The sequence below is a fragment of the Haliaeetus albicilla genome, chromosome 22, assembly GCF_947461875.1.
Source record: "Haliaeetus albicilla chromosome 22, bHalAlb1.1, whole genome shotgun sequence".
Lineage (NCBI taxonomy): Eukaryota > Metazoa > Chordata > Aves > Accipitriformes > Accipitridae > Haliaeetus > Haliaeetus albicilla.
The window spans coordinates 18,548,390-18,572,568 of NC_091504.1; the positions used below are offsets into that span (position 1 = coordinate 18,548,390).

The 24,179-nt window shown below is 36.8% G+C and overlaps 1 protein-coding gene across 6 annotated transcripts in view; it reads left to right on the plus strand.

Annotated features, from left to right (window-relative positions):
- Nucleotides 1-15,216, plus strand: part of TRRAP (transformation/transcription domain associated protein) — a 102,937-nt gene extending 87,721 nt beyond the window's left edge. For all 6 annotated transcript variants that reach the window (XM_069810173.1, XM_069810172.1, XM_069810176.1 and 3 more), the window contains 6 exons: nucleotides 4,759-4,984; nucleotides 5,598-5,815; nucleotides 8,531-8,715; nucleotides 10,367-10,570; nucleotides 11,541-11,735; nucleotides 13,938-15,216. In XM_069810173.1, the coding sequence (XP_069666274.1) occupies nucleotides 4,759-4,984; nucleotides 5,598-5,815; nucleotides 8,531-8,715; nucleotides 10,367-10,570; nucleotides 11,541-11,735; nucleotides 13,938-14,222 (1,313 nt within the window). In that variant the 3' untranslated portion in view covers nucleotides 14,223-15,216. The remainder of the gene's footprint in view (nucleotides 1-4,758; nucleotides 4,985-5,597; nucleotides 5,816-8,530; nucleotides 8,716-10,366; nucleotides 10,571-11,540; nucleotides 11,736-13,937) is intronic.
- Nucleotides 15,217-24,179: the final 8,963 nt, after the last annotated feature.

Consider the following 24,179-nt stretch of genomic DNA (forward strand, 5'->3'; position numbering starts at 1 on the left):
ATTTCAAAAGTATCCAAGCTGAGGAGCTGTCTTGGAGTAAACTCTTTTCTTCATTTATTTCTAGATTAATGTTGGCAGCTATGTTTTATAGACACTGTCAACTATGTTTGGTTGCATAATCATTTCCATCAACATCTGAGTTGCATCTTGATTCTGTTTGGAGCCATTGGGGACTCTCACACCTTTTCTTATATTCTAAATACTTTGTCTGCAGTAGTCTGGACTGTTGGAGCTTTGATAGGTCATCTTTTTCCATCCAAACGTTACGTATTTTAAAACCAGATTTTACTTTGAATTTTTTTTTTCTGGAACTTCAAATGCATAGTTCTTTGACCATCTGTTCTTTGTTCCTTCTCTCCTTTTCTGCTGAACCTTTGACATCAAAGAACAGGCAAATGCTGAGAAATGTTCCCTTTGAGACCTCTCTCAGCAAAGAAAAGAGAAAAAATGCCTCAATTGTTCATTTGTGGGCAGATGATAGTTTAGCGTTTGGATTGGCTTCTTTCTGCAACCATCTCTCCACTCAAGCTGAATATGAATGGAAAATTCCAAAGTATACCCTTAAAGGGCATGATAATTTTCTTGAGAGTTTTGGCACCCAGCACAATGAATTATTTACTGCTAATGGAAACTGTAATCAGAAGGAAGCTGCTTGAAGTCCTGGTGTGTCTTTGAAGTGTGGGGAGAGGTCAGGGGAAAGAGCTCTGCTAATAATTTTCAGCTTTTTTTAAGGATTTTTTTTTTTTTTTCTCAAGAGTGAGCACAGCATCACTTGGGTAGCTCTTTCTTTACTTCCCTTCTAATTTTTAGATAACAGGATGTTATGCAGAAAATCCATGTGAAGAGATTGGAGCTAGCATTGTATTTGACCTTGGTCTGGTCTTTGCAGTCTTCGTTTTCTGGAGGTGACTGATAAACCAGAAGTCCTGCTTTGTATTTCTGCTTTAACCGTCACTGAGATTTTTCATGTTTGTTGGTGCTCTCCAAAAGTTCTTGTGAGATTAAAAAGAACTTTTGGGAAAGTACAGAGTATGTAAATGTCTGAATAATACTTCAAAAGCAAGACATCTCCTCTCTCTTGGAGAATGCTTGGATCTTTTTCAGTATCATATTTATAAAGGATTTGAACTGCTGTGCAAAGCTAAGCTTACATTTCAGTTGTAAAGTGGTATCTTACGTGATGGGTGTCCTGGCTCTTTAGTTGAAGATCCTTGGGTCATGAACTTTCTTAAGCAGCTTTGTCTATGGTCAGAATAATCTTTAAAATCTTGCAAATGAGCTATTCTTGTATGAAAAGCATTAACTGATTAGAACGGTTTTCTACCAGTTTAGCAGAAAGGGTTGGTTTTAGTTTTTAAGGCTTTGTTTGGAGGTGTTTGCTTTGTTTTTTAATGGTATGTTAATGTTCTGTAGGTCAAGGTTTTTGAGGGGACAGAGGGTTTGGCATTCTAGTTTTGCTAACTCAGGTGTATCCTTTTTTTGTGTGGCTTCATGAGAAATGATGGTATAGCTCTCATTCAGAGAGTATTAAGCTTTATCTAGTTGTATTAAGAACCATCAGGAATTTTTAGATCTGTCTCGCTGGCAAGGAGGATTGTGCCCCCTGTTTGTCCTTTCAATGAGAGTGGCAAGAACTTGCCAATTATGCTGGATTGGATGGATTCAGGTAACAATTTTTGAGGTGTTCAGGACTTTGAATGACTGTATTTGTTTGAAATACATATGTCACGCTGTAAAATCTTTAGCAGCATTGAGAACAGAGAGCAAGCTTCCTCAGTTGAAATGCAGTCTGTAAAGTATCATGGTCTTCTGTGAATATCTCTATTAAAGATGAGGAGGTAAACTTCCTATTCCGTTTAGGAAAAGATGGTATAAGCAGTAAGGTATTTTAGACCAGCATGTGTTAGCTTGAGAAGATGTTCTCCAGTAGTAAGTACTGGAAAAAGTGGATTTGTTTTAAACAGAAATACTATTTATATAGATTAAGGTGTCTGCAAAGCAAAGAGACTTTGTACACAAGTAATGGCTGGTCTTGTATTTCCCTTTCTTCCAACCGAAGTGATTTTTCTTCTCAGATGGGCTCTCTGTGACATGAGCAAAAAGACTAATTGACCTCTCTGTTTTTCCCATCTGCCACTGGGAAACAGAACAACAGAAAAACCCTAAAATAGGCATCTCAATAAACTAGAGCTATTCTTGTGGTGAACTGACTGACTTTTTTTGTAAGGAATATATATTGATGCATATTTTTACTACTTTGGTGATTCACATTAGCACAAAAACTAGTTGCAGTTTGGGGATACTTTCCTGCACTTCAGGGATTCAGGAGATAAATGATTCAATAATTTTGCCACTTTCATGAAATGATTTACTCCCACTGCTCACTAGAGGGTAGGCTTGGGATTATAATAAGAGCGTTTTACAGTGATATTGCAATAGATGCATTGCCCATACCAGGTAGAAAAAGAAAAGGGAATATTACAGAGTTATACTAATTTCTAACATTTGTAAATATGAAACTGTATTTTTCATTATAGACTTTTTTTCTTATAGAAGTGGAAAGGATTTTGTATGTGCTGGTTTTTTGCTCTGTTTTGGGCTAGTGGACTTAAGACTTTCACTGGAAGCTTTTAGCATATCAGTATGTTGTGGATAAACAATGAAATATGTTGGGCTATGTGTTCTCTGATACTCTAAGTAACAGAATAGCAAAATTAAAGCAATCCTAGGTTGCATTATTTTATTTGGTAATAGTTCCTGTACATGTAAAGAAGAGAACTTGAAGAAGAGTGTATGTATAGAATTATATGAAATCTTCTGGCTAAAAGGACATATGTTGTAAGCTTGTTTTTAGGAGTAAGTCTTGTGGATAATCGGAGTTTTGAGTGGTTTTAATTGTGGTTGAAAAAAACTTTTATATGCAGTAATTACTGTGCGCATGTACTTAATTCATGATTAGCGTACTTGCAGTTAGATAGATGCTTGTAGTATATTTGTGTGGTCAAATTAATTTCCCCTCTGAGCAGCACTCGTGATTGTTTTGTTTTGGGTTGGTTGGTTTTTTTGTCAACTTAGGAAGATATTGTGTGTGTAACATACTGAAACGTAGGTTCTGCAATAAGATTCAAACTAATTTTTGAGACTGTGTTAATTTTCTGTTGTATTGAACCATAATGAAGTTTCTGTTTGCTCTGCTTTAGCTGTAAATCTCAGAAATACTGAATCAACATTCTCATGTTTCTTTTGTGCTGTTGCTTTTTCACTTGTAACATATTGAACTTAAAGCGGCATCTTTTAGACTCTGGTAGAGAAGTGGTTTTTAAAAATTCAACTGTTTGTTAACTTGCACAATTTGGGATGCCATAACTAATGAGGTTACAGAGAGAGCAGTTTATTTTCTTATCCGATTGTCTTTAATCTCTCACTGTTGTGGTACTGAAGTGCTGAATCATAATTTAATTTGTGTATGTGTTCTGAAACTGTAGCGAAAGCAGTGTTGAGAAGATGGCATTGGTGTTGGCCCAGAAAATTGTTGATATTGCAGTGATTTCTGTTACAGAATTATTTGCATAGTGTATTGAAGACCACGTATTGACCTTGAGAAAGTTCTTACTTCACTTGCACATGGGCTGGAGGAGATAGTTCCACACTGCAGTACTGTTGTGTTGCAAAGGAAAGAGCAGGCTGTTTGCATAAATAGGCTGTCATATCTGTTCTTCCTGTGTGGCATGCAATTGTTATCTAAGCCAGGAAGGAATAAAGAGAATTTTCTTGCAGCTCAGTGTAGGAGAATAATAGTAATAGCAGTTTTACTACTTGTCCTGCAGTTGAGGCTCTTTCATCCCTTTTGAAAGTAAAAAGCCTCTATTGATTTTAAATAAATAAATCACTTTTAATGAAACAGGCAGAAAATTATAGTGCTAGACTGTAAAATAAGCTTACTTTTCCTCTTTCACTAAATGATCTGATCTAATCTAATCTATTGGTTTGTTGCTGCTTTTTTTCTATGCAGTCTGGCTGGTTGCAGTATATAGACAGTTAAATACAGTAGCAGTATTTGAAATTTTCACAGTGTATTTTTCTAAGGTTTACATGACTGTAAAACAGGAAAATCTTGGGAAGATCATTATTTACTAAATAATAGTATTTTAAAGCTGTGTACTGAAGAGAGGCAGCAGATGCCGACAAGTTTAAGTTATATATAATTTTAGAACTTTACTAAAAGATTTTCCATAGAGATGAAATATTCAACAGAACCTGTCTTTTAAAGGCAGTACAGGTCTATGTGTGTGTTAGGTTTGCACTATTGAACTGTACGATCTGTTCTCCTCCAGCATCTTCTGTTGTAGTGTTGTTGCTGTTGTATGATCCTATACCAATTACACTCTGACACTTCCTTAATGATTCTTACGTCTCTTCTGTGTTTGAACCTGCTAGTTTTTCTTTGCATTTTAGGGTTCATAGGTAGCCGTGTTTCTCTGCTGGACTTGCTTGGTAGTATGCTTTCCTTATTTTGTGTGAGTTGCTGATTGTAGTACCTTTCTGTTATACTATAGTATTCGAAACTGGTGTGATGCCTTTCTACGTAACAAGTGTGTGTGCTGTATGTGGAACTCCTTAAAGTATTTTGCTTGAAGGCATGTGGCTGAAAGAACCTCTTTGCAAATGCAAACTTTTGACACTTTATAGTTAAATATCCTATATAGAATTTGAAATGCCGGGGATGTGTATATATATATATTTTTTTTTTTCTTTTAGACTTTGACTTCAGTGTGCCAGGGTCAATGAAACTTCACAATCTTATCTCTAAACTGAAGAAATGGATCAAAATTCTGGAGGCAAAAACTAAACAGCTTCCAAAGTTCTTCCTCATAGAGGAAAAGTGCCGCTTTCTAAGTAATTTTTCAGCTCAAACTGCAGAAGTAGAGATACCTGGAGAATTCCTTATGCCAAAGCCAACACATTACTACATCAAGATAGCAAGGTAACCTAAAAATACCCTTTGGTAAATTTACCCTTTTTGTAAACCTGAAAACAGAGATGAAAATGGAAACCTCGTCCAACCGTCTACTTTGTAAAAGTAGATGTTGTGTATATTTCATATATTTAAATTCCATATATAGAGTCATACTTTGGTATAACACCTTTATTTTTTATTTTATGCTCCTTTGGTAATTTAACATTGTCTCACTAAGCAACTGTACTGTTATATGAAGAGTATATTTGGTTTTCTTTTATGTTGATTTTAGCTGAGAATATTTGATGTCAATAGAGGTACTACTCTTCAAAATAGTGATAAAGGTCTGATCTAATGATTAATTTTGCTCGAGAACTGTGTTTTCGTAAAAACAAATAAAATCAAACAGAAGAGCTTTTTGACTACAAAATAGAAACCATGGGCTAGCTAGATAATAGAATTGTACCTTGTAATATAGTTGCACTGCCTTATTTCTTTGGTGGTTTGTTGGGTTTTTTTGGTTGGTTGTTTTTGGGGAGTTTTGAGCGTTTGTTTTTGGTTTTTGGTTTTTTTTTTATGTCATGATTTAATATCAGAGGAGATTAGCTCAGATGCTTTAATATCCCTTTTTTCCTGATAGGTTTATGCCCAGAGTGGAGATAGTTCAGAAACACAATACTGCAGCTAGAAGACTCTATATCCGAGGCCATAATGGAAAGATTTACCCATATCTGGTAATGAATGATGCTTGCCTGACAGAGTCTCGTAGAGAAGAGCGGGTATTACAACTTCTTCGCCTTTTGAACCCTTGCTTAGAGAAAAGGAAGGAAACCACAAAAAGACATTTGTTTTTTACAGGTACTGAAAAGAGGGATTTTTATATTATTTTTAAATATATGTTATGCGCAAAGATTATAATTGCTAAAGTTTTTGACAGCTACTAATCACTGATACTGAAGTTTTTGAATATTCAGAAGGTAAATTCACATCTGTCTAGGTGATTAGTCTTTTCTGGCATTGTAGCACCCCTCTGAAGAAGTAGAGTTGATTGCAGGCAATCTAGGGTGTTTTTAGAAGAGTTTACACGCATCATTTATGGTATAAAGTTCAGTTTTGAATAACATATATAAGGCAGAGTCATGCCCATCTGTTGCTATGGAAATAGATACATGTACTTCAGAACAAGTGTTTAGACACAACTGGGGAGGGACAGGACAAAACTTTTTCTCCTCCAGTTGCAATATATAAATATTGAATTTCTTCTACCTCTTCCACATAACACAGAAGAAGAAACAATTTTTTGTAGAGCTTTGAATTTTATATATACTTTCTGAATTCTCTGATATGAGAACATATCTTTGTAATTTTTGAAGTAACTTTGTATATCCATGGTGATGTTTACTTTCAGGAATATATACTGACTGGTTAGTTGTTGCCAAATAAAATCCATTCATAATCTAGATACTGGATGCAGGACTTCTGTTGGGCGTACTTCTATGATCCCGTAAAAGGTTACTTGGTTTGGAGAGTGCACTTTGCCAACAGCACCACCTGGCAATGCTTAAACATTACAGAATTAACAAACATAATGGTAAGGAGGCCTTAATGAGGACCGTTAAGGAGGGTTGCAATATGATTTATGTGTATAAATGGGCAAAATACTCATGTAATAAAAAGGTCACATAGATAAGCATTTCAAAACAGGAACAGTGAATGAAGGTTGAACACACGGTCTTAATTCTTTCTCTTTCCTTGTGTATCTTGGCTTTTTCATGTGTTGATTATAAATAATTCATTCATGAATTGAGGAACAGAGAATATCCAAGTCTCACCTGGCAACATACTTGATCTGCTTGTGGTTCAAATACTAATGTAAATGCTTTAAAATAGTTAAGCTCCTGTGTTTTCCAGATACTAAGGCTGTTGGCAAGTACCAGCTTACAGCTGTGTAGTTACTTCATATTAATATATAAATGCTTTTCATTTCAGAAGGCCAATGAATCACTTACTAAATTCATATAAATGAGTTCTGTACATTGCATTAGTCAGTTCTAATAATCCTTGGTTGGTGAGGAGGAAATATATTATGGATAAGAGAAACTTTTATCAAAGACACTAAGGCAAAGCTGCTCCTTTGCTGTTGTCCTTTTAAAAAGTGCTGAGATCTGATTTTAAAAAAAGTATGGCTTTATCAGTCCTCCTGTTTGGGCTAATAGTATCTATTGACATGTAGTTGCTGTCATGAGCTTGGGTGGCCAGATAATGCAAATTGCACTTACAGAGTTAGAAATGCATATTTGAGTTCTAACCTGAAAAAGACCAAAATGTACAAGCCAAGGGATTTGTTATAACAAAAGGTAAATATAGTACCTCTACATATATGAGGACAATTTTGCATCGCTCTGAGGCCAAAATAACAGAAATGCAGTAGATAAAGCCTTGAAAAATATGGTAAACAAGGCCATTGATACAGAAATATATCCCCTATATAACATGATGAGTGAAGTAACATGTTTTCCTTCAAAGAGCTGTTTTTAAACTATAGTGTTTTTGGAAATAATTCTGTACCTTGTGTTTGATACTATTTGAAAGAACTTAACATTCATTTCTCTGCTGCCAGAGGTTAATGGAAGCAGGCCAGAAGAAATAGCTCATTAACACCCCTCCCTTCTGCAGAATGCATTTTCTTCTTTAAGATTGAAGAAATTACATCAAACAATTTAAATGCATTTAAACAACTTTTCCCTATATTTCTGAGGTTAGTTATTACAGATTCTGAGACAAATGATGAGAGAACAGTTTTGGGGGTAACTGGAGGTTGCTGTCAAACAGTACAAGCAGTCTCACTGGAAAAGCTATCTATGGAAGAGGCCTTGTCTGTCTTGATGTAGGTGGGGATGCACATAAGACTCAGAAGGATGATACATCTGCTGAGCTCCATGAAAGTGCAAATAGGGTTTTTGCAAGTTTACTGCTCATCAAGGGAAAGCTCAGTGGCTTAAGTTTTCTTATTATTGAATATTTCCTTATGTCTTCCCTATGTTATTTTCAAATAGTATCATTTAAACATCTGTTCCTCAACTATGTTCAGATTTTTTTCCTCCTGTTCTTCTGAATCACTTTAAATACCCTATTGAGTTTAGTAGTTTTGTTGTTCAGAGTCATTTTTATTGACATAATGCCAGTGTCATGTAATCAGATACTACAAACCCATTTGCATCTGAACAAAATATTACCCTCTTTTCTGCAGATAAAGAAAAGTAGGAAGAATAATGAGTGCTCAATTTTTTTTGCTAATATAGTTGAGAAGTTTCTGTTAAGATTAAAAAAAAAATCTGCTATCATACATGCTTTGTTTTTAACTGAGCTTGTGAATTAGTTATGAGTGTAGTAATAAAAGTTTTCTCTTGGTATACTTCAGTTGATTAGCACAGTTGTGTTTTAAGGGCTGATACTTGAATGCTAATTCTTCTCTTAGTATTTGGGTTATGGATTAACTGTTTTGTTTTGTTTTGCTTTGTCTGCCCACCCCCCTATCACCATCCTCTCTCACCCTTCTGAAATTACTCCTAGTCCCCCGTGTTGTAGCAGTTTCTCCACAGATGCGTTTGGTTGAAGACAATCCCTCTTCTCTTTCCCTGGTGGAGATCTATAAGCAACGCTGTGCCAAGAAAGGCATTGAGCATGACAACCCTATTTCTCGTTACTATGACAGACTGGCAACGGTCCAAGCACGAGGGACTCAAGCTAGCCATCAGGTATTAGAATATATAATGAATTTTAATCAAGGGCTTTTCCTGAGGACTCTATGATACTGTGTCCAATCCGCCCCTGCCCTGACCATTCACCTCTCATTAGATATATTTTGCAGAGGTAGTGTTTTGATTTTGGGGGGGTTTATTTTGTTTTTGTTATATGCATTCCCAAGAATACATTACTCTTTAGTGTTTTAGATTATCTTGGAAAGCTTCAAAAAAGCTGTATTTGTTTTACTCTATGTTGTTTTGGGTAACTGCAACTGAAAACAGACAAGGCGTTGATTGCTTTTTGGCCCTTTCATATAGTGCTTTGAAAATAATTAATTGATAACATGGGAAACAGCATTCCTAGTTTACATAAGCATTTACAGCATGGTATTCGATGCAGACTTCCCTATGTTCTTCTAATGTATCTTCTAAAATTACCAGTGGGTTCATTTCATCTAAGTCAAATAGAAACAGTTGAGTAATCTTACCCTAATAAATCATAGTACTCAGAAAGAACAAAGCTCCGTCTCTCTGTAAACTCCATCAAACATCCAGTTGTGATAAATAAGGTTATTTTATGGGTTTTTTTTATCATAAGGTTAATGCAAATTCTTACATAAAATGCAAGTCCCATTTCAAATACAGCTATTAGAAAATACATAATATAAATGTATCACAGACATAATTTAGAGAAACTATCTTTTCAGGCTTTCTTTGTTACAAAATAAAATGAAGTGTTACGTAACATCTGTTTCTATTTTGAGAATTTTTCCTTCAGGTTATGAAACTCTTTAACAGCCATTTAATTGAAGTCAGTATGACTATCATGCTTTTTGGTGTAATAGAACAGATCCTAACTTTATTTCTTTTTCTAATTAATTAGGCTAGTATATGCTACAGTGATTACATATTTTGGTAGATTGCAAATGTTTCCATCTAGGGGAAAAAACTATTGCACAATGTTCACTGACAGAACCAGGTGAATAGACCTCTCAGCTTTTATCTTTTTGTATTTTTGAGGTAATTTTGTTGTAATAATACATGATACAAATTACTTTTCCAGTGTTTTTCCCTATCTTGTATAATAAAAATCCTTTACCTTTTACCCGGCATATGAAGAAACCATGCAGAGAGCCATCTTTAGGTTGCATGCTTTGTAGGTCCCATGTATAATTTCAAATTTTGCTATTATGCTTAAAATACAGGATTTTATTTTATTGCTGCAAAATGCATATCTAGCTTGCACTGAACCTAGAAAATGGTGAGTATGTTCCGTTAGTTTCCCATAAGGAAGTGCAGCATCGTGAGTTGAAAGTCTTGAACAGAAGATACTTCAAATCAGGTCATATACCTTTTCAGTTTCAGGTTTTCTGACATGCCTGTTTGCAGTTCTTACGCTTATCTGATTTTTATTTAAAAATTTAGTCTTTTCAGATAAAGAATATTTTCTAGCTGTGCAGAGGATGGGCTAACAAAGTATTATGTGTGTTTTGACAAAGAAGTCAGGAAACAGTGTTGGATTGAAAGCATCCAAGTTCAGGATTCAGCAAGTTCAAGTTCAGCAGTTGAGAGAAGAAGTTTTGTAGTTGCTTTTGGCATGTTTGTCTGTTGCTGAGAAGCGTATTAAAAATGGTTGCTTTCAACTAATATTTTTCCTATGTAGGTTCTCAGAGATATACTTAAAGAAGTACAGAGTAACATGGTGCCACGCAGTATGCTTAAGGAGTGGGCTTTACATACATTCCCCAATGCTACCGATTACTGGACTTTTCGAAAGATGTTCACTATTCAGTTAGCCCTAATTGGCTTTGCAGAATTCATCTTTCATTTAAATAGACTCAACCCTGAAATGCTGCAGATTGCCCAGGTATGCTTTAGTTTGTTCTAGATGCATGCTGTCATCTTTGATCAAATGGAAATTTGGACTATACTTTTGAAATGAGTCAAAACAGTAATTTGACATATATAATTAACAGTGCATTTCAGTAGGCTTTTCATTTATATGTGATTGCACATCATGTAGGTAGTAATTTAAACTGCAGTCCCTGTGGACATCAACTCTACCTTCTGTGGTGAGAATTTAGAACTTTGTCTGAAATTGTTCTTAGATATTGGAACTGTTCATGTAAGTAACTGATAAGTCTCTTTTTAGCCCTCCTTCAAATATAATGGTTTGAATATATCTCTGTGTCAAACAGATTTAAAAAAAAAAAAAAATTAGAGCTTAATTTTCTTAAAGGGGAATGCCCTTTCTCAAATACTGTTCTCTTTTAAGCATTGCCATCATGTCAAGCTACAGCTCCTATTAGTAGTGATTTTTCTGTTTTAACCCAACATTGAAAATGAGGCTTGCAACCGTAGTAGGGCAAGGGCGGTATATATTAAAGTCTTAATGCCATTTTAATGCATAGAGTGCTATACTCTGTCTAACAATTAAGATTCTTTAATCCCTCTAGAGAAGCATTCAGATGCTTACCCAGAGTGAACAATGCATAGAGAATGCTTACCCAGAGCTGGGATGCATAGAGAATGGAGATCTGTCTATCTGCATGACTCCTTATAGACCATACTACAGAAGAACCTATTACTCAAATTTGATGTTACAGTAACGTGTATTTAGTAAGGGGATGTTTTGAGAGCAATACATACCTGACTTTGTGCATGCCTTTGATTTTAACTTTTTTGCTCAAAGACTGTTTGACTGAAAGAGTAAAAAGCTATTGGGGTACTATTTGTACTTGGAGTATTAACATTAAACAAAAATCCAACTTCTTTTGGTTTCATTAATGAAAATCTGTTCCTTTAATTACTTTTGTGCATCTTGCTTTTAAATCCAGGATACTGGCAAGCTAAATGTAGCTTACTTTCGCTTTGACATTAACGATGCTACTGGAGATTTGGATGCCAATCGTCCAGTTCCATTCCGGCTTACACCAAACATTTCTGAATTTCTTACGACCATTGGGGTGTCTGGTCCACTGACTGCATCTATGATTGCGGTAGCTCGCTGCTTTGCACAGCCAAACTTTAAGGTTTGTATACCTTCTGAAAGGTTGTTTGCAGGCATGTTATATTTGGCAGTTTATAAACTAAACAGCACTTTCTTGGTTAAGGTAGAAACTGAACAGTCAGTATTTGTTTTTAAACCTTACCCTAAGGTCATCATAAAAGCCAGCTGAAAGGTTTGCAATTCACCTTTTTGGAAAGAATACAAGGAAGATAGGTGTAATTCTACCCTTAATTTAATTTTTTTGTCCACACATGTTAATTTAGGCTGATTGTTTCAGTGCTCTAGCCTCATCAATCCTTACAAATTCTGGCAGTGGTAAATAGTAAAATGACAAATGCAACATCATTTAGAATCTTCATAATAATCTGTGAATAGAAATGTGTCTTGGCCCTTTGTTAGTAGAGTAGGATGATGAAGATACGATGTTACTTTGATGGATTCTAGCTCTTAGCAGGGTGTAGTTTATTAGAGACATTGTCTAACTTCCTTTTAAATTCTAATGCTTTCCAAAAATGAGGCATCTTGCACTTAGGCAAGCAATTTACACCAGAAAGACATTGCATGTAACATGCTGTAGCTATGGTGTGAGCTAGTTACATTTTAAAAGATGGAAAATATCCTAAAGTGTTTTTTTTCTTTATAGTACAGAAAGCTGTGTTAGAATATTTTTGATAATTCTTCATCTTTGCAAAGCTATGCCTATACATGCAAACGAATTTGCAGACGTAGCCTCTAATTTCAACATCTGAATGATGTATGCCCAATTAGACTTGCCACATCAATTTGGTGTGGCCCCACCTCAAGTACTGTGTGCGGTTTTGGGCACCTCAATGTAAGAAGGACATCAAACTATTAGAGGGTCTCCAGGGGAGGGTGACCAAGATGGTGAAAGTTCCCTAGGGCAAGACTTATGAGGAGCGGCTGAGGTCACTTGGCTTGTTCAGCTTGGAGAAGAGAAGGCTGAGGGGTGCCTGCATCGCTGGCTACAACTTCCTCAAGGAGGGCAGTGGAGGGGGAGGCACTGATCTCCTCTCTCTGGTGACCAGCAATAAGACACAAGGAAATGGAATGAAACTGTGTCAGGGGAAGTTCAGACTGGACATTAGGAAAAAAATTATTCACTGAGAGGGTGGTCGGTCACTGGAACAGGCTCCCTGGGGAAATGGTCATGGCACCAAGCCTGTCAAGAGTTCAAGGCGCATCTGGATGATGCTTTTAGTCATATGGCTTAGTTTTAGGTAGGGAGCAGGGAGCAGGGAATTGGACTCGAAGATCCTTATGGGTCCCTTCCAACTTGAGATATTCTGTGATTCTATGATTCCTTGAAGATCAGAGCGCAGGTGCCCATTTATTCTTTTTGGAGTGAAGGGTGCCCAGCTCAGTTCAGGCATGTGGTGATTATTGCTTTAGGTTGTTTATCTTTTGGATTTAAGAGGAATACTTTTAACATTTTTTGCATTTATCTTTTTTACAAATGTCCATAAAATATATTTAATATGTGTTTGTATATGTTGGCCTATGTGTTATAAAATGTTTTATTATTTATGTGCAAACAGTGAGTTTGACTTAGACTGGATACCTAAAAGTTTGTTTTAGAAGCTCAAGACTGTTGGAGTTGACAGATAAATGTCAGTAACTCAACTCGGTGATGAGAAAAAACAGGAAAATATTTGTTGCAGGCATTTCTTTTTCATCCAAGGATAGAACTGGCCTATATATATGTATGTATGTACAAATATGTATTATATACATATGTATGTATGTTCTTTCCCTGTTTGGCAGAAAACAGTATTCTCTGAGAGCGTAATCATTGTGCAAAAAAACCCCCAGCTTTGCAAAGCACTTTTTATCTTTGCATAGGACTTTTGTGTATGTGTGCATGTGTGTGGGAAAAGTCATAAATTTAGTGGAGTCATTTAAAAATAGAATATACATGACTGTATGTGTGTATGAAGATCTTAATATATGTTGTAGTTTATGGGATTTTTTTCATTTTTGTAGGAGTCATTGTGTTGTGTTTTCATAATGAAAGCTTTTTATGAAAAGAAAAACCTTGAGAGGAAAGTAAAGACAGTTGGAAGCCATACTCATCTTGAAAAGGCTGAGATTGCAAAGTGGGAACAAGAGTGTCAAAATGCTGTTGACTAAAATCTAGTTACAAATCTATAATCCCTGATGGTTCTTTGGATTAAATATAATAGTCTTATTTTTCTCCTTCATATAGGTTGATGGCATCCTAAAAACTGTGCTACGGGATGAAATAATTGCATGGCACAAAAAAACACAAGAGGATACTTCCTCTCCACTCTCAGCAGCTGGGCAACCTGAAAATATGGACAGCCAGCAGCTGGTTTCACTAGTTCAAAAAGCTGTTACTGCTATCATGACTCGACTTCATAATCTTGCTCAGTTTGAAGGAGGAGAAAGCAAAGTCAACACTCTGGTAGCAGCTGCAAATAGCTTGGATAATCTCTGTCGTATGGATCCTGCCTGGCACCCGTGGCTGTAACTTGAAATTTTTCAATAGCTTTTTTTTTTTTTTTTTTTTTTTTTTTTTGCTGCTGTTTGTGGTGTGAGCCATATATTGTGTTAAGAAAATGTGAAAAAAGCTTTCCAGACCATGGCTTATCTGTCACACTGCATTTTGTTAGTCTTCATTTTAATCGTGTTTACAGTAATATGATAATTTTACTGTTTTTAATTTCATAAGGGGACGTTTCCTCCTGTTTAAAAAAGGTTGTTTAATATGCAACAACAGCTTTCACAAATAGCTTAAAGTGAAGAAAGGAAACTTAAATAATGTACAGAAAAATCTTATTTTATGATGAGGACTATAAAACTAGCACTGTTAGATTTAGGGTCTGCCATTCCTAATAACCTGCAGTATATAATTTTTTTATACAATAGTAATTATTAAAAAAAAAAAAAAAGACAGTATTCCCAGTTACTGAATTTTACTTTGTGAAATTTTGCTTAATCACTGTCCCTTCATTATACCAAATTGAAGGCACAAATAAATACTCTTCCTTTAAGTTTGCTTCAAATTTACATGAGCGAAGTTGGTTTGTACAGAGAATTTTGTACCAAATGTATAGAGGTGACTTTTTGTTAGGCACTGAGAAAATGATGATCAAATTGTGCTAGCTTTTCTTGGAGCACAAGCTATGTACAGTGAAAGTGTAAACCATTTGGGTATTTGGTTTAGTTGTGGACAGTGTTTGGGGGGGAAGTTTGTAAAAAGGATGGAAAAAGTCATCCTTTGATACATGGATTTGGCTGTAATAGATAAAAAAAGTAAAATCTTAAAAAGTTCTCTTTTTTTAATGTTTAGAATTACAATAGCTTCTTTAGAATGAATCTGTTTCTTTGTAATTTAAGAAAAGATCAGTTTAATGTTTCACTTGTCTTTCTGTTGTCTTAGCATTTTTATAAAACTTTGGTGTTGAGAATGTTAAATTTGCACAGAGTGATTTTTTTCAAAATAAATATTTTGTAAAACTCTCTATGGTATTCATTTTATTTAGATTGTTTTTCATATAATACTATGGGCTAAATAGAAAAGACCCCAAAGCAGATGTAATCTTTAATAAATGTTAAAGGGTGATGACTGTATTAATGAGACGTGGATGTGATGTTCTCATGTATAGTGTTGAATTTGCTTACAGAAGAGCTGCAAATAGGAAGTATGTATATGACAAGAATTTCTTCATTCACTGTAGTCTTCCTAGCCAGTCAATTAATATTAACCATCCATTTTCTGAAAGTCTTTCTTCAAGCAGAATGGTCTATTTCATGTCTACAAGAAATTCAGCCTTTAAGTAATTGTTCAGAGGTCAAGATTAAATGTGTAGATGAATTCTATTGGGGGATTTCTGCTATTCCCACAAAAACAAAGATCTTGATTGCTATAGCAAAGGATGGGTCTGCCTGTTGTGTGTGGGCTTTTTTTTTTAATGTGTGGGGTTTTTTGGTTGGGTGTTTTTTTTAATAAGCAGTCAACGGGTTCTTTAGAGATTTCAGGGTAACATGAGAGGCATAACTGAAGTTAATCACCACCGTTCAGTAGTGTACTGTCTGTGAGACAAGGGGAATATCTAAAAGCCAATCTGATGACTTTTCCTGGGTCGGTGAGCTCACCTGCAGGTTAACAGATGAACATCTAACTCATTGGTTGCCTGCAGATCAAGGCTTGCGGTAGGTATGACTGTGGTCAAGTCATTATTTAAAAACAAAGCAACATGTGCTTTCCATAGGTCTCTTAGAGTTGCAAAAAGACCTGTTCCTTTGATCTTTGTAGCCACTAGCAGAACCAGTCAATTGGTATGAACTTTGAGTGTCAGCATTATGCAGGGGTACATGTCCCTCTCTACTGTTCATCTTGTACAAGTTCTGCTAACACCATAAGCAGCACTGAACTTGATGCAGGGAGAAGTGAGGCTGATGGACAGAAAGTGCTATATATATGTATGTAAATACAAGTGTGTATATAAATACACACACAGACAGAGGTTGCAGCCATGACTGTAATATGAACTCAAAATTTTTAAACCCATTTGAAGGCTAAGCATTAAATTGGTTTTTACTGTATGTTTGGCTGAGAGGCATCACTTTGTCATGTCAGGCAGACCTTGGGTATCAGTTATTTGCTCAGTCTTCATTACCTTTCAGGTGGGATATTCCACTGTTGTACTGGGCATGAAGCCTTTGGTGGTTAGTACAGAATATTTTGCTATATGTTAGTTATGCTACATGTTACAGTATGTGCCACTTATAGTATATAGGATAATATATAATTTTGCTAGGTTAATTTATGAGTTTGCACTTGTTCTTTACTTTTTAACTAGTAACAAGTGCATCTAGTGTTAGAAATGAAGATACCTTGCACTCCAACTTAAATGCATTTTTTTCCTCTTGGGATATAACTATAATATAACAGGAAAAATAAAATGCAATTCTGAATTTGGAAATTAAGATATTATTGACTTGTAAATGAAAAGTAAATGTGCAATAATGAATTTATGGGAAAATGGCATATTTTAGAGAAGCCTGGAAAATAAATGAATGTTCCATTTTCATTGTGAAAGACAACACAATATTAAGGAACAGTGATAAACTTAGCTTATTCTGTGTAGGAATTGTAATAATCTAATCCTAGAAGTTTTGGAATAAAAAGTGACATGGAAATCCTTGTTCAGTAGCTTAAACTGCAACTGCAGTAATGCATTATATGTTTCTCTGAAATAATGTCACTTAGAGGATTTCCCATGTAAGTTTCTTTTCAATTCTTTCCTAGATGAGATGGACCAGAGCTTTTCCCAGCTGAATTACTACTGCCTTTCCCATTAGTTGGTTTGAGGACCTTAGCAAGAACAAAGGGACTGTCATCAAGGAGGTCATGACTTTCCTAGGTGTCTACGTACTACTTTCCTGGGTCCAGAAGAACCAGTAGCAGATAAGGTCCAGCAGAAACAGATGGTAAGCATTCACCCCTCAAAAGTTTAAAACAGAATAGTAGCTAACTGGTTGACCCCGAGCCATATCCATGTGATGACAGGTAAGTCTGGTCAGTTCGTGGACTTGAGATGCAGGCGTTTAGCTCAAGGGGATCAAGCTTTTCTGCTTAACATAGTTCTTATGTGGATCAAAGGATTTGCTGTGGGCTTTGGCTGGAAGGTAGAGTTTATTATTTCTCACCAGATACTCTTTGTTCTAGATTATGGTTCTGTTTCCTTGTATGATGAATAAAGCGTGTCCCCTTTATTCCCACACTTGGTTTGTGTGCTCCTTATACATCGAAGAGATGATGATGGATTGAGTCATGCTGTATGCTAGTATATGCAAGTGGAAGCACAAATACATGAGTGGTAAGGACTATATAAGGATCTGGAAAACAAACATACCTTTTTTTTGGCAAAGACTTGCTTCCTTATCAAAATCACGGCAAGAAGAATCTGAACTTTCTTATAAAACGTAACGCTTCCTGCATGTGTCACAACATACTCTATATACAGTCATTCACAACTAAGCTTAGTGCTTTCATGACTTGAAGGGAATTATTGGCTTCCTTTTATTGAAGATTATAACATTTGCAGCTGTGAAATATGGCACATGCTGCATCAGAGGAGTTGCAGTATCTTTTCCTTTGCATGTCTTAGATATGTCCGACTGAGAGATAACAGCATTTGCTGAAAGGAAATCATCAGATAATTCAGCCACTTTTCTGCTCATGATAGAAATCATAATGGAAAAATGAGAATGCAAATTAAAAGAGACAAACTTTGTTGTTTTTAGATTTGTGACATTTCTCTTGTTTATTCAAATATATTCCTAAAGGAAAACTTGGGGTGTGAGGGAGCAGAGCTAATAGGGAAAACAGAGTTATTTTAATGAGGTCCCTGACGGTGTTAATGTGCAAATGTTAATACTTGGCTCTCTTCTTTCATGAATATATGCTATGGATTTACCTTATTTTGTGAGCAGGGTTACACAGTCTTAACCCGGAGTTTACCACTGGCTCCAAGGAGGTAAATCCTGAACGCTTTTAGTTATACATAAGCATTCTTCAGAGTCTGGAGGAAATCTTCTGACATATCTTGTATGATCAGCAACTGTCCATTAGCAGGTAAGTGGCTTGACATAGTACAGTATATGAAGTTCCTGATTATCTTCAAGAACACATGGCATGTATGTTAGCTGCATTTAATTTTTTGTGATTGTAGATAAGGGTTCAGTCTGTCTCATTAGTTCAGATACATGCTCAATATGCATCTTGCTAAGCAGATACTTGAAAGTGAAATAGATTAATTGTCAATTCACTCTAAGTACTCCCTTTAAGGTTTCTTCCCTCAGATTAGATATTACACAAAAAAAGTCCATGTTATTACTCTGTAAAATCAAACGCTTGAAAATTAAGAGCCATCAAATTTAAAATTTTCTCTGAAATTGCGTGCATGAGCATTATGCCATTCTTAAAATTCCTGGGGTTTTGTTTTTTTTTTTTTTTTTCCCCTGTAGTATCCTGGACAGATTTGGCTGGATCTTTATGAGGGTAACTAGTGACAAGTCCTTGACACCAAAGTTGTGCCAGCCATATTTTAAGTCTATATGAAATGCATAGATACACACATGTTGGTAGACTTCCGTGCACGTACCTGTGTTGGTGTGAAGTGGGCTTTATAGTAGGTCGCTCAAGCGACAGAAATATTAGTAACTAAGCAGCAGATCTGGTGTGAAAAACTGTAGACAAAAATGTGAGCTGTGGATTTTACATGGAGAATAAGTAGTTGTCAGGTTTCTCAAATTATACTGTATTTTTTCAGTCTCCTGATTTTTGAAATCGTGTTTGGCTCCGTCATTATTAGACGGTGCTGGTTCATTTTAACCATTTATTATTGCAGTCTGCTCTCAAAGTAGATTATCAGAATTCATTTGCTTAAGTGAATTATACTCCAAAACAAAATCATTTAACATTAGTTGGGTGTTTGAGTCCACCCTCTGAAACTGGTATGCTGCTTTCCTCTCCTGTAATTGGGCTGTCCATGATTTGTCAGATACAAAGAGAGCGAGTGAGAGATTAGTTATTACTGGAAGAAGATGACTCAAAGCATTTCAGCAACAGACAATGAAAGCTCTGTTTCATAATGGCAGTAGAATAAAGTTGCTTTTAAGGCTCCGATCTGTTTCAAATATGATGTATGAAACGTTCTTTTGTGGTGGAGAAACCTATTCAGGGAGAAGAATTCACACTCACAGGAGCTTTTAATCAGCTCAGTGTGGGTGCATTTCACATTTAAAAGGTTCAAGAGAGCACATGTGAAACAACTGGTGTCTCGCATGTGATTTATCGTTCACTGGATGTGTCAAGGTCCTCGGCGTCCACGTGTGCAGGCACTCGGCTCACTCTAGGGTGTTAGTCAAATGGTAGTGAGTGCTACATGCAGTTTCTTTTAAAGGAGGACTCAAGGTGCTGAAATGCAGGAAAAAGAAAAAAGTCTGTGAAATTGTTAACTTAGAATTTTGTGTCTTTTCATTGGGTCTAAATTAACATTGCCTTTCCCTGAGAGTTTCAAGAAAAGAGCAGAGGAAATGCTATTTCTGTGTCAGCCATGTCGTGTCCCCTCTCCGCTTTCAGACCTCTCCCTTCCCTGTTATAATCTAATACTTTACTCTAAGAAATCTTTTATTTCTTTCAGTTACCCCACGGAAAACACCACATATGAGCGTACTGGGCGTAAATGCCAGGGTCTGGGTAGCAGGGGCTGGAGCAGCGCCCTGTGGGGAGGAGGCTGCAAACTGCCCTGTGCCGGTCACAGCCGGTTCCAGCCGGTTTGGGAAACTGGCGGCAACTTCAGCCACTCGGGGAGCATGTGGTGCCATGGCTCCAGTGTGCCTGAGAGAAAGCAGCAGCTGCGAGGGGCCCCAGCTACGGGTGATCCGTGCAGAGCAGAGGAGAGTAAGAAGCAAAGACCTCTGGACGGGAAGAGAAAGAAGCAAGGAACAGCTGAAAGGCACCATTACGTGCTGCCCGTGCCCTTGCCCAAGGGGTCGGGAGTGACCGAGTGGCATCCACTGCAAAGACGAGGGAACTTGGGGCTGGGAAGCGGGGAGGAGAGGCGGCAGACTGAAGCTGAGCCTGGTGAAGTGCAAAGAAAGGTGCTTCCCTATGGGTTTGTTTCATTGTTTGTTTCTTTTTTTCCCCTCAATAACTGAGACGGTAATTAAAGTTTTGTGTTAATTGGCAATAAATTAAATTGAGTGAAGCGTCCTCTGCTGACGACAGTAAGCAGCCTGGCAAATGTTTTTAGCTGTGGTAACTTACTCTGATGGCTGGATCTTGCACAGCCAGGACTTTGAAGACATTGTCATGGAAGCTCGTTAAGGGAGATTTTGGTGCGACAAAAAGCAGGTCTGTTTTTTGGTTTTTTTTTTTTCATTAGGTGATGCTTTTCCCTCTGACTTCACTGGAGCACTACATGTGGTTAGTATGTTCTTGGAAAATCTTTCCTGAGTGAGCTGTAAAACTTGCCCTGACCTTGTCTAGTCCTGAAAGATCATATTGTGCTTCTTGTAAGAAATGAGGTGCGAACCCTGCAGTCATGGCAAAGTTTCAGGTGGTTTGTAACGTTCTGCTATGTCTGCGTTTCCAAGGGAGAAGCAGTAACTAGTGTGGGTGCTTTCTCCCCTGTCCCGTATTTCAGCAGTGTAGTCTTTTGGATTTACAAGGGCAGAAGCTGTTTATTTCTTGTTGTGTTCAACAATGTGAACCTCTTTAGCACTTTGTATGAATACGTATCTTGCCATTTAATCGGTGCTGGTTGGATTTCTCGGAAGAAAACTAACTGTCCCGGAAATCAGCTGTCATAACTAACTGCCAATAAAAGCCCTTTTCCAATCCACGTGATTCTCATGCTCCTGAAGATGGTATAGACATTTGTTATATTTAGAAGTGACACTAGCTTTGGCTTTTAAAATTCATGTGTCCTATGCCCTAATACCAGGCCTCACTTGCTGCTTGCAGCCTGATTTTATTTTTTTTAGGAAAGGATATTTATCCAGGCTCCAAAATGCTATCAGAATTGTACTGTCATCGATCAACCACTGCTTACCCTCAGTCCAGCCTCCATGAACTGTTACAGTACCAGTTATATTAAAGAAGCTTTCTCAGTCTGTTATCTGGGAAAGGATAGAGACCTTTGCAGGCTCTTTCTTGCTCTTGATACTAACACATTAACTATTGTGTCTCTCCACTCCTTGCTACTCTTTCTAAGAAACTGGCATTAAAGAATCTATTCTGCTTATTCAGCAAGAGTTCTTATCAGTAGCAATTCATAAACCACTTTACCGTGGGTCAGTATTGCTTAACCATCCCTTGAAGCAATACAAGTGGCACAGAACTTTTAATTGAGGTCTGGTGGTGTCACTGAAATGTTGTTTCGTTGTGTAATAGCTGTCCCCATTCCTTTCTGTAATAAAAAAATAGCAATTATCAAGTAGAGAAAGATGCCATATTAAAATTCTGTAAATTGAACGCATGCATTATTGTAAAGGCTATTTTTTAACATCTCATGCAATAAAATCTATCCTTCAATTTTTTAGCTTAAGCATGGAAGGGACTATCTCTTTGTGAGATTCTCTAGAGGACTGGGAGTCAGGACTTCAGGAGTCCTTGTCTAACTCTGCAAGTGATGCAGACTTTCCAGTATGAAGTAAGTAGGGGGAAAAAAAGGTTTGATACTTGGAGGGGGATGTTGTAAAACATATTTGCTTTGTAGTCTCTGGGTGAAAAATGCTGCTCTCAGTTAAAATAATCTTCTAATCTTTCATGTTAAGGTACTGCAATCTGAGTGGTCCATGCTCAATTTTTGGGGGATTAAATGAGTTTTGAGATACTTTCGTGGGACAGTGTCCAGAATTCTGTGATCTCCTGTAGGCCCTTTACCCTCTTCTCCCTTTTGCTACACATGCTTGACAACAACTAGCAGAGACTAAATGTATGGACATGCACAGATACATAGGAGATGGCAAGATCACAATAAAAAAAAAGTAAGTGGGGTCAGATGAATTTGCCTTGCAGGCTGTATCTGGTTTCCAGATGTGTAGCTAGATGCATCCCGTGTGAGATGCATTGCTCTTGCTTTAGCCTTTGGAAAGTTCTGAAGAGAAAATAGTATTTTTTTAGTATTTCATATAAACTTTTGGTGGAAATGTTGGGTGGGTGTATGGGATTCTGACTTTCTAGAAAGCAGTTACTGCATGTTGCTGGGTATGGTTTGTAACTGCAGTGATTTTCTCTGTAGGCAAGAATGCATTGAGAAATACCTTAGGGAAGGATTTACCTGTTTCTCTATGCAAACAGCTCATCTTTAGTGTGCTCTCAACTTGAATTTGAATGTTGCCCAGAATCAAGATTGTCCTTTAAGGAACCACACGTTCCTCTTGTAGTGGCACTTTCAGTTCAAGCTATCTAATTCCAGGGTGTCAGTTGGCATAGAGCTTCACTCGCACACAGAATCCCACAACCCTGCTTCAGAATTATGTGGCATTCAGATGAACTAGACTAGTTTTAGGAACCAATCTGACAATAGGTAACTTAAACCAACCAACCAAAGATGTAGTCTTAATTGTTGAGTGTAGCTATAGATACTAAATGGAAAACTTTCAGGACATTGCGTACTGCTCATGAGAGGTCCTTAATTGACTGCAGTGGGGCAATAATTTAATCCTTAACCTGTGAATTAAAGATGGTATAGCACAAGAATTATTTTGAAGACTCGTCCAGTCTTCCACAGCTCTGACAGTTCATTTCTTTCAGTCAAACATCTTAATAGGCCTGTCTGTGCGTTGTGATCTTTTGTATTCTGGAAATGGATCTAAAACCGAAGACTTATTAAACAGAGACCCTAGGGGACTGAAATAGTGGCGACCCTTCCTCTGACCCACCTGCTACCTGTCTTTGATCTGGTGATTTTGGAAAAAAGAAAGACAATTTTCCTGAGCCTTTCACAGCTTTGCAAGAAAATAAGCATTAGTTTGGGGTGAAATGATGACTTGCTTGTCTCTGCTTTGGGTGTTTCACTAAGCTGTTATGCTGTGAATGAGGTAACTATTGAAAACACAAAAATGCTTGTTTCATTCTTTTTTTGTGACAGATGTGATGCTGTAGAGCTGTGGGATGGTTCAGTACAGATATGAGTTCTGTGTTCAGCTCTCAGAGCAGGCTATTAGTCATGCAGGGAAAGTTATCTGGTAAGTCCAGTTTAGCTTTCATTCCAACATTTTTTAGGAGTTATGTGTACTATGTGATTCATCGGTTCTTTTCTGTGACCTGAATGAAGTCCTTAAAATGGTGCTTTGCTGTAGTAATAGCTACGTACAAGGGCTCTCAGCTTCATTTGTTGTGCTCTTTTGCAAATCCACCCAGAATGAGATCTCAGCTTTGGTGACTGTGTTTTTAAACCTGGATGTGCCTTCTTTATGGAATACGTTCATAGATTGATGCAATAGTTGTTCTTTAGTGGGGCTCATTTAATGTCAATTAACTCAATTTACTGTCTAAACCCCCACTTCTTAACTGAAGGTTTTATGCTAGAAAACATTTTGTAACTTTTTAGGCTGTTGCTGAATAAGACTGGGTACTTGGTTAGGCTGTGTTTGTGTAGTTCTTGGTATTTGCTGCAGCATGATAAGCAATGCTTGAGAAGAGGATTTTAACGAATTTTCAGTCCTGTCTTTGTAAAAGAAGAGAACTGTAGACTTCAGGGATTTTGTTAAGAGCAACTTACGCACAACTTAATGGCATAACCCTTCATTCCAGATTCCAATTAGACAAAGCACTGATATATTTCCTTTGCAATGAGAAATATTACCTTCAACTTCTGAGTGTTTATCTTACTTTTTAAATGTCATTTAGTCAAAGAATCATAATGAATTCCATAAAGAATAAATTAGCTTTCTGGGATCGCAGCCT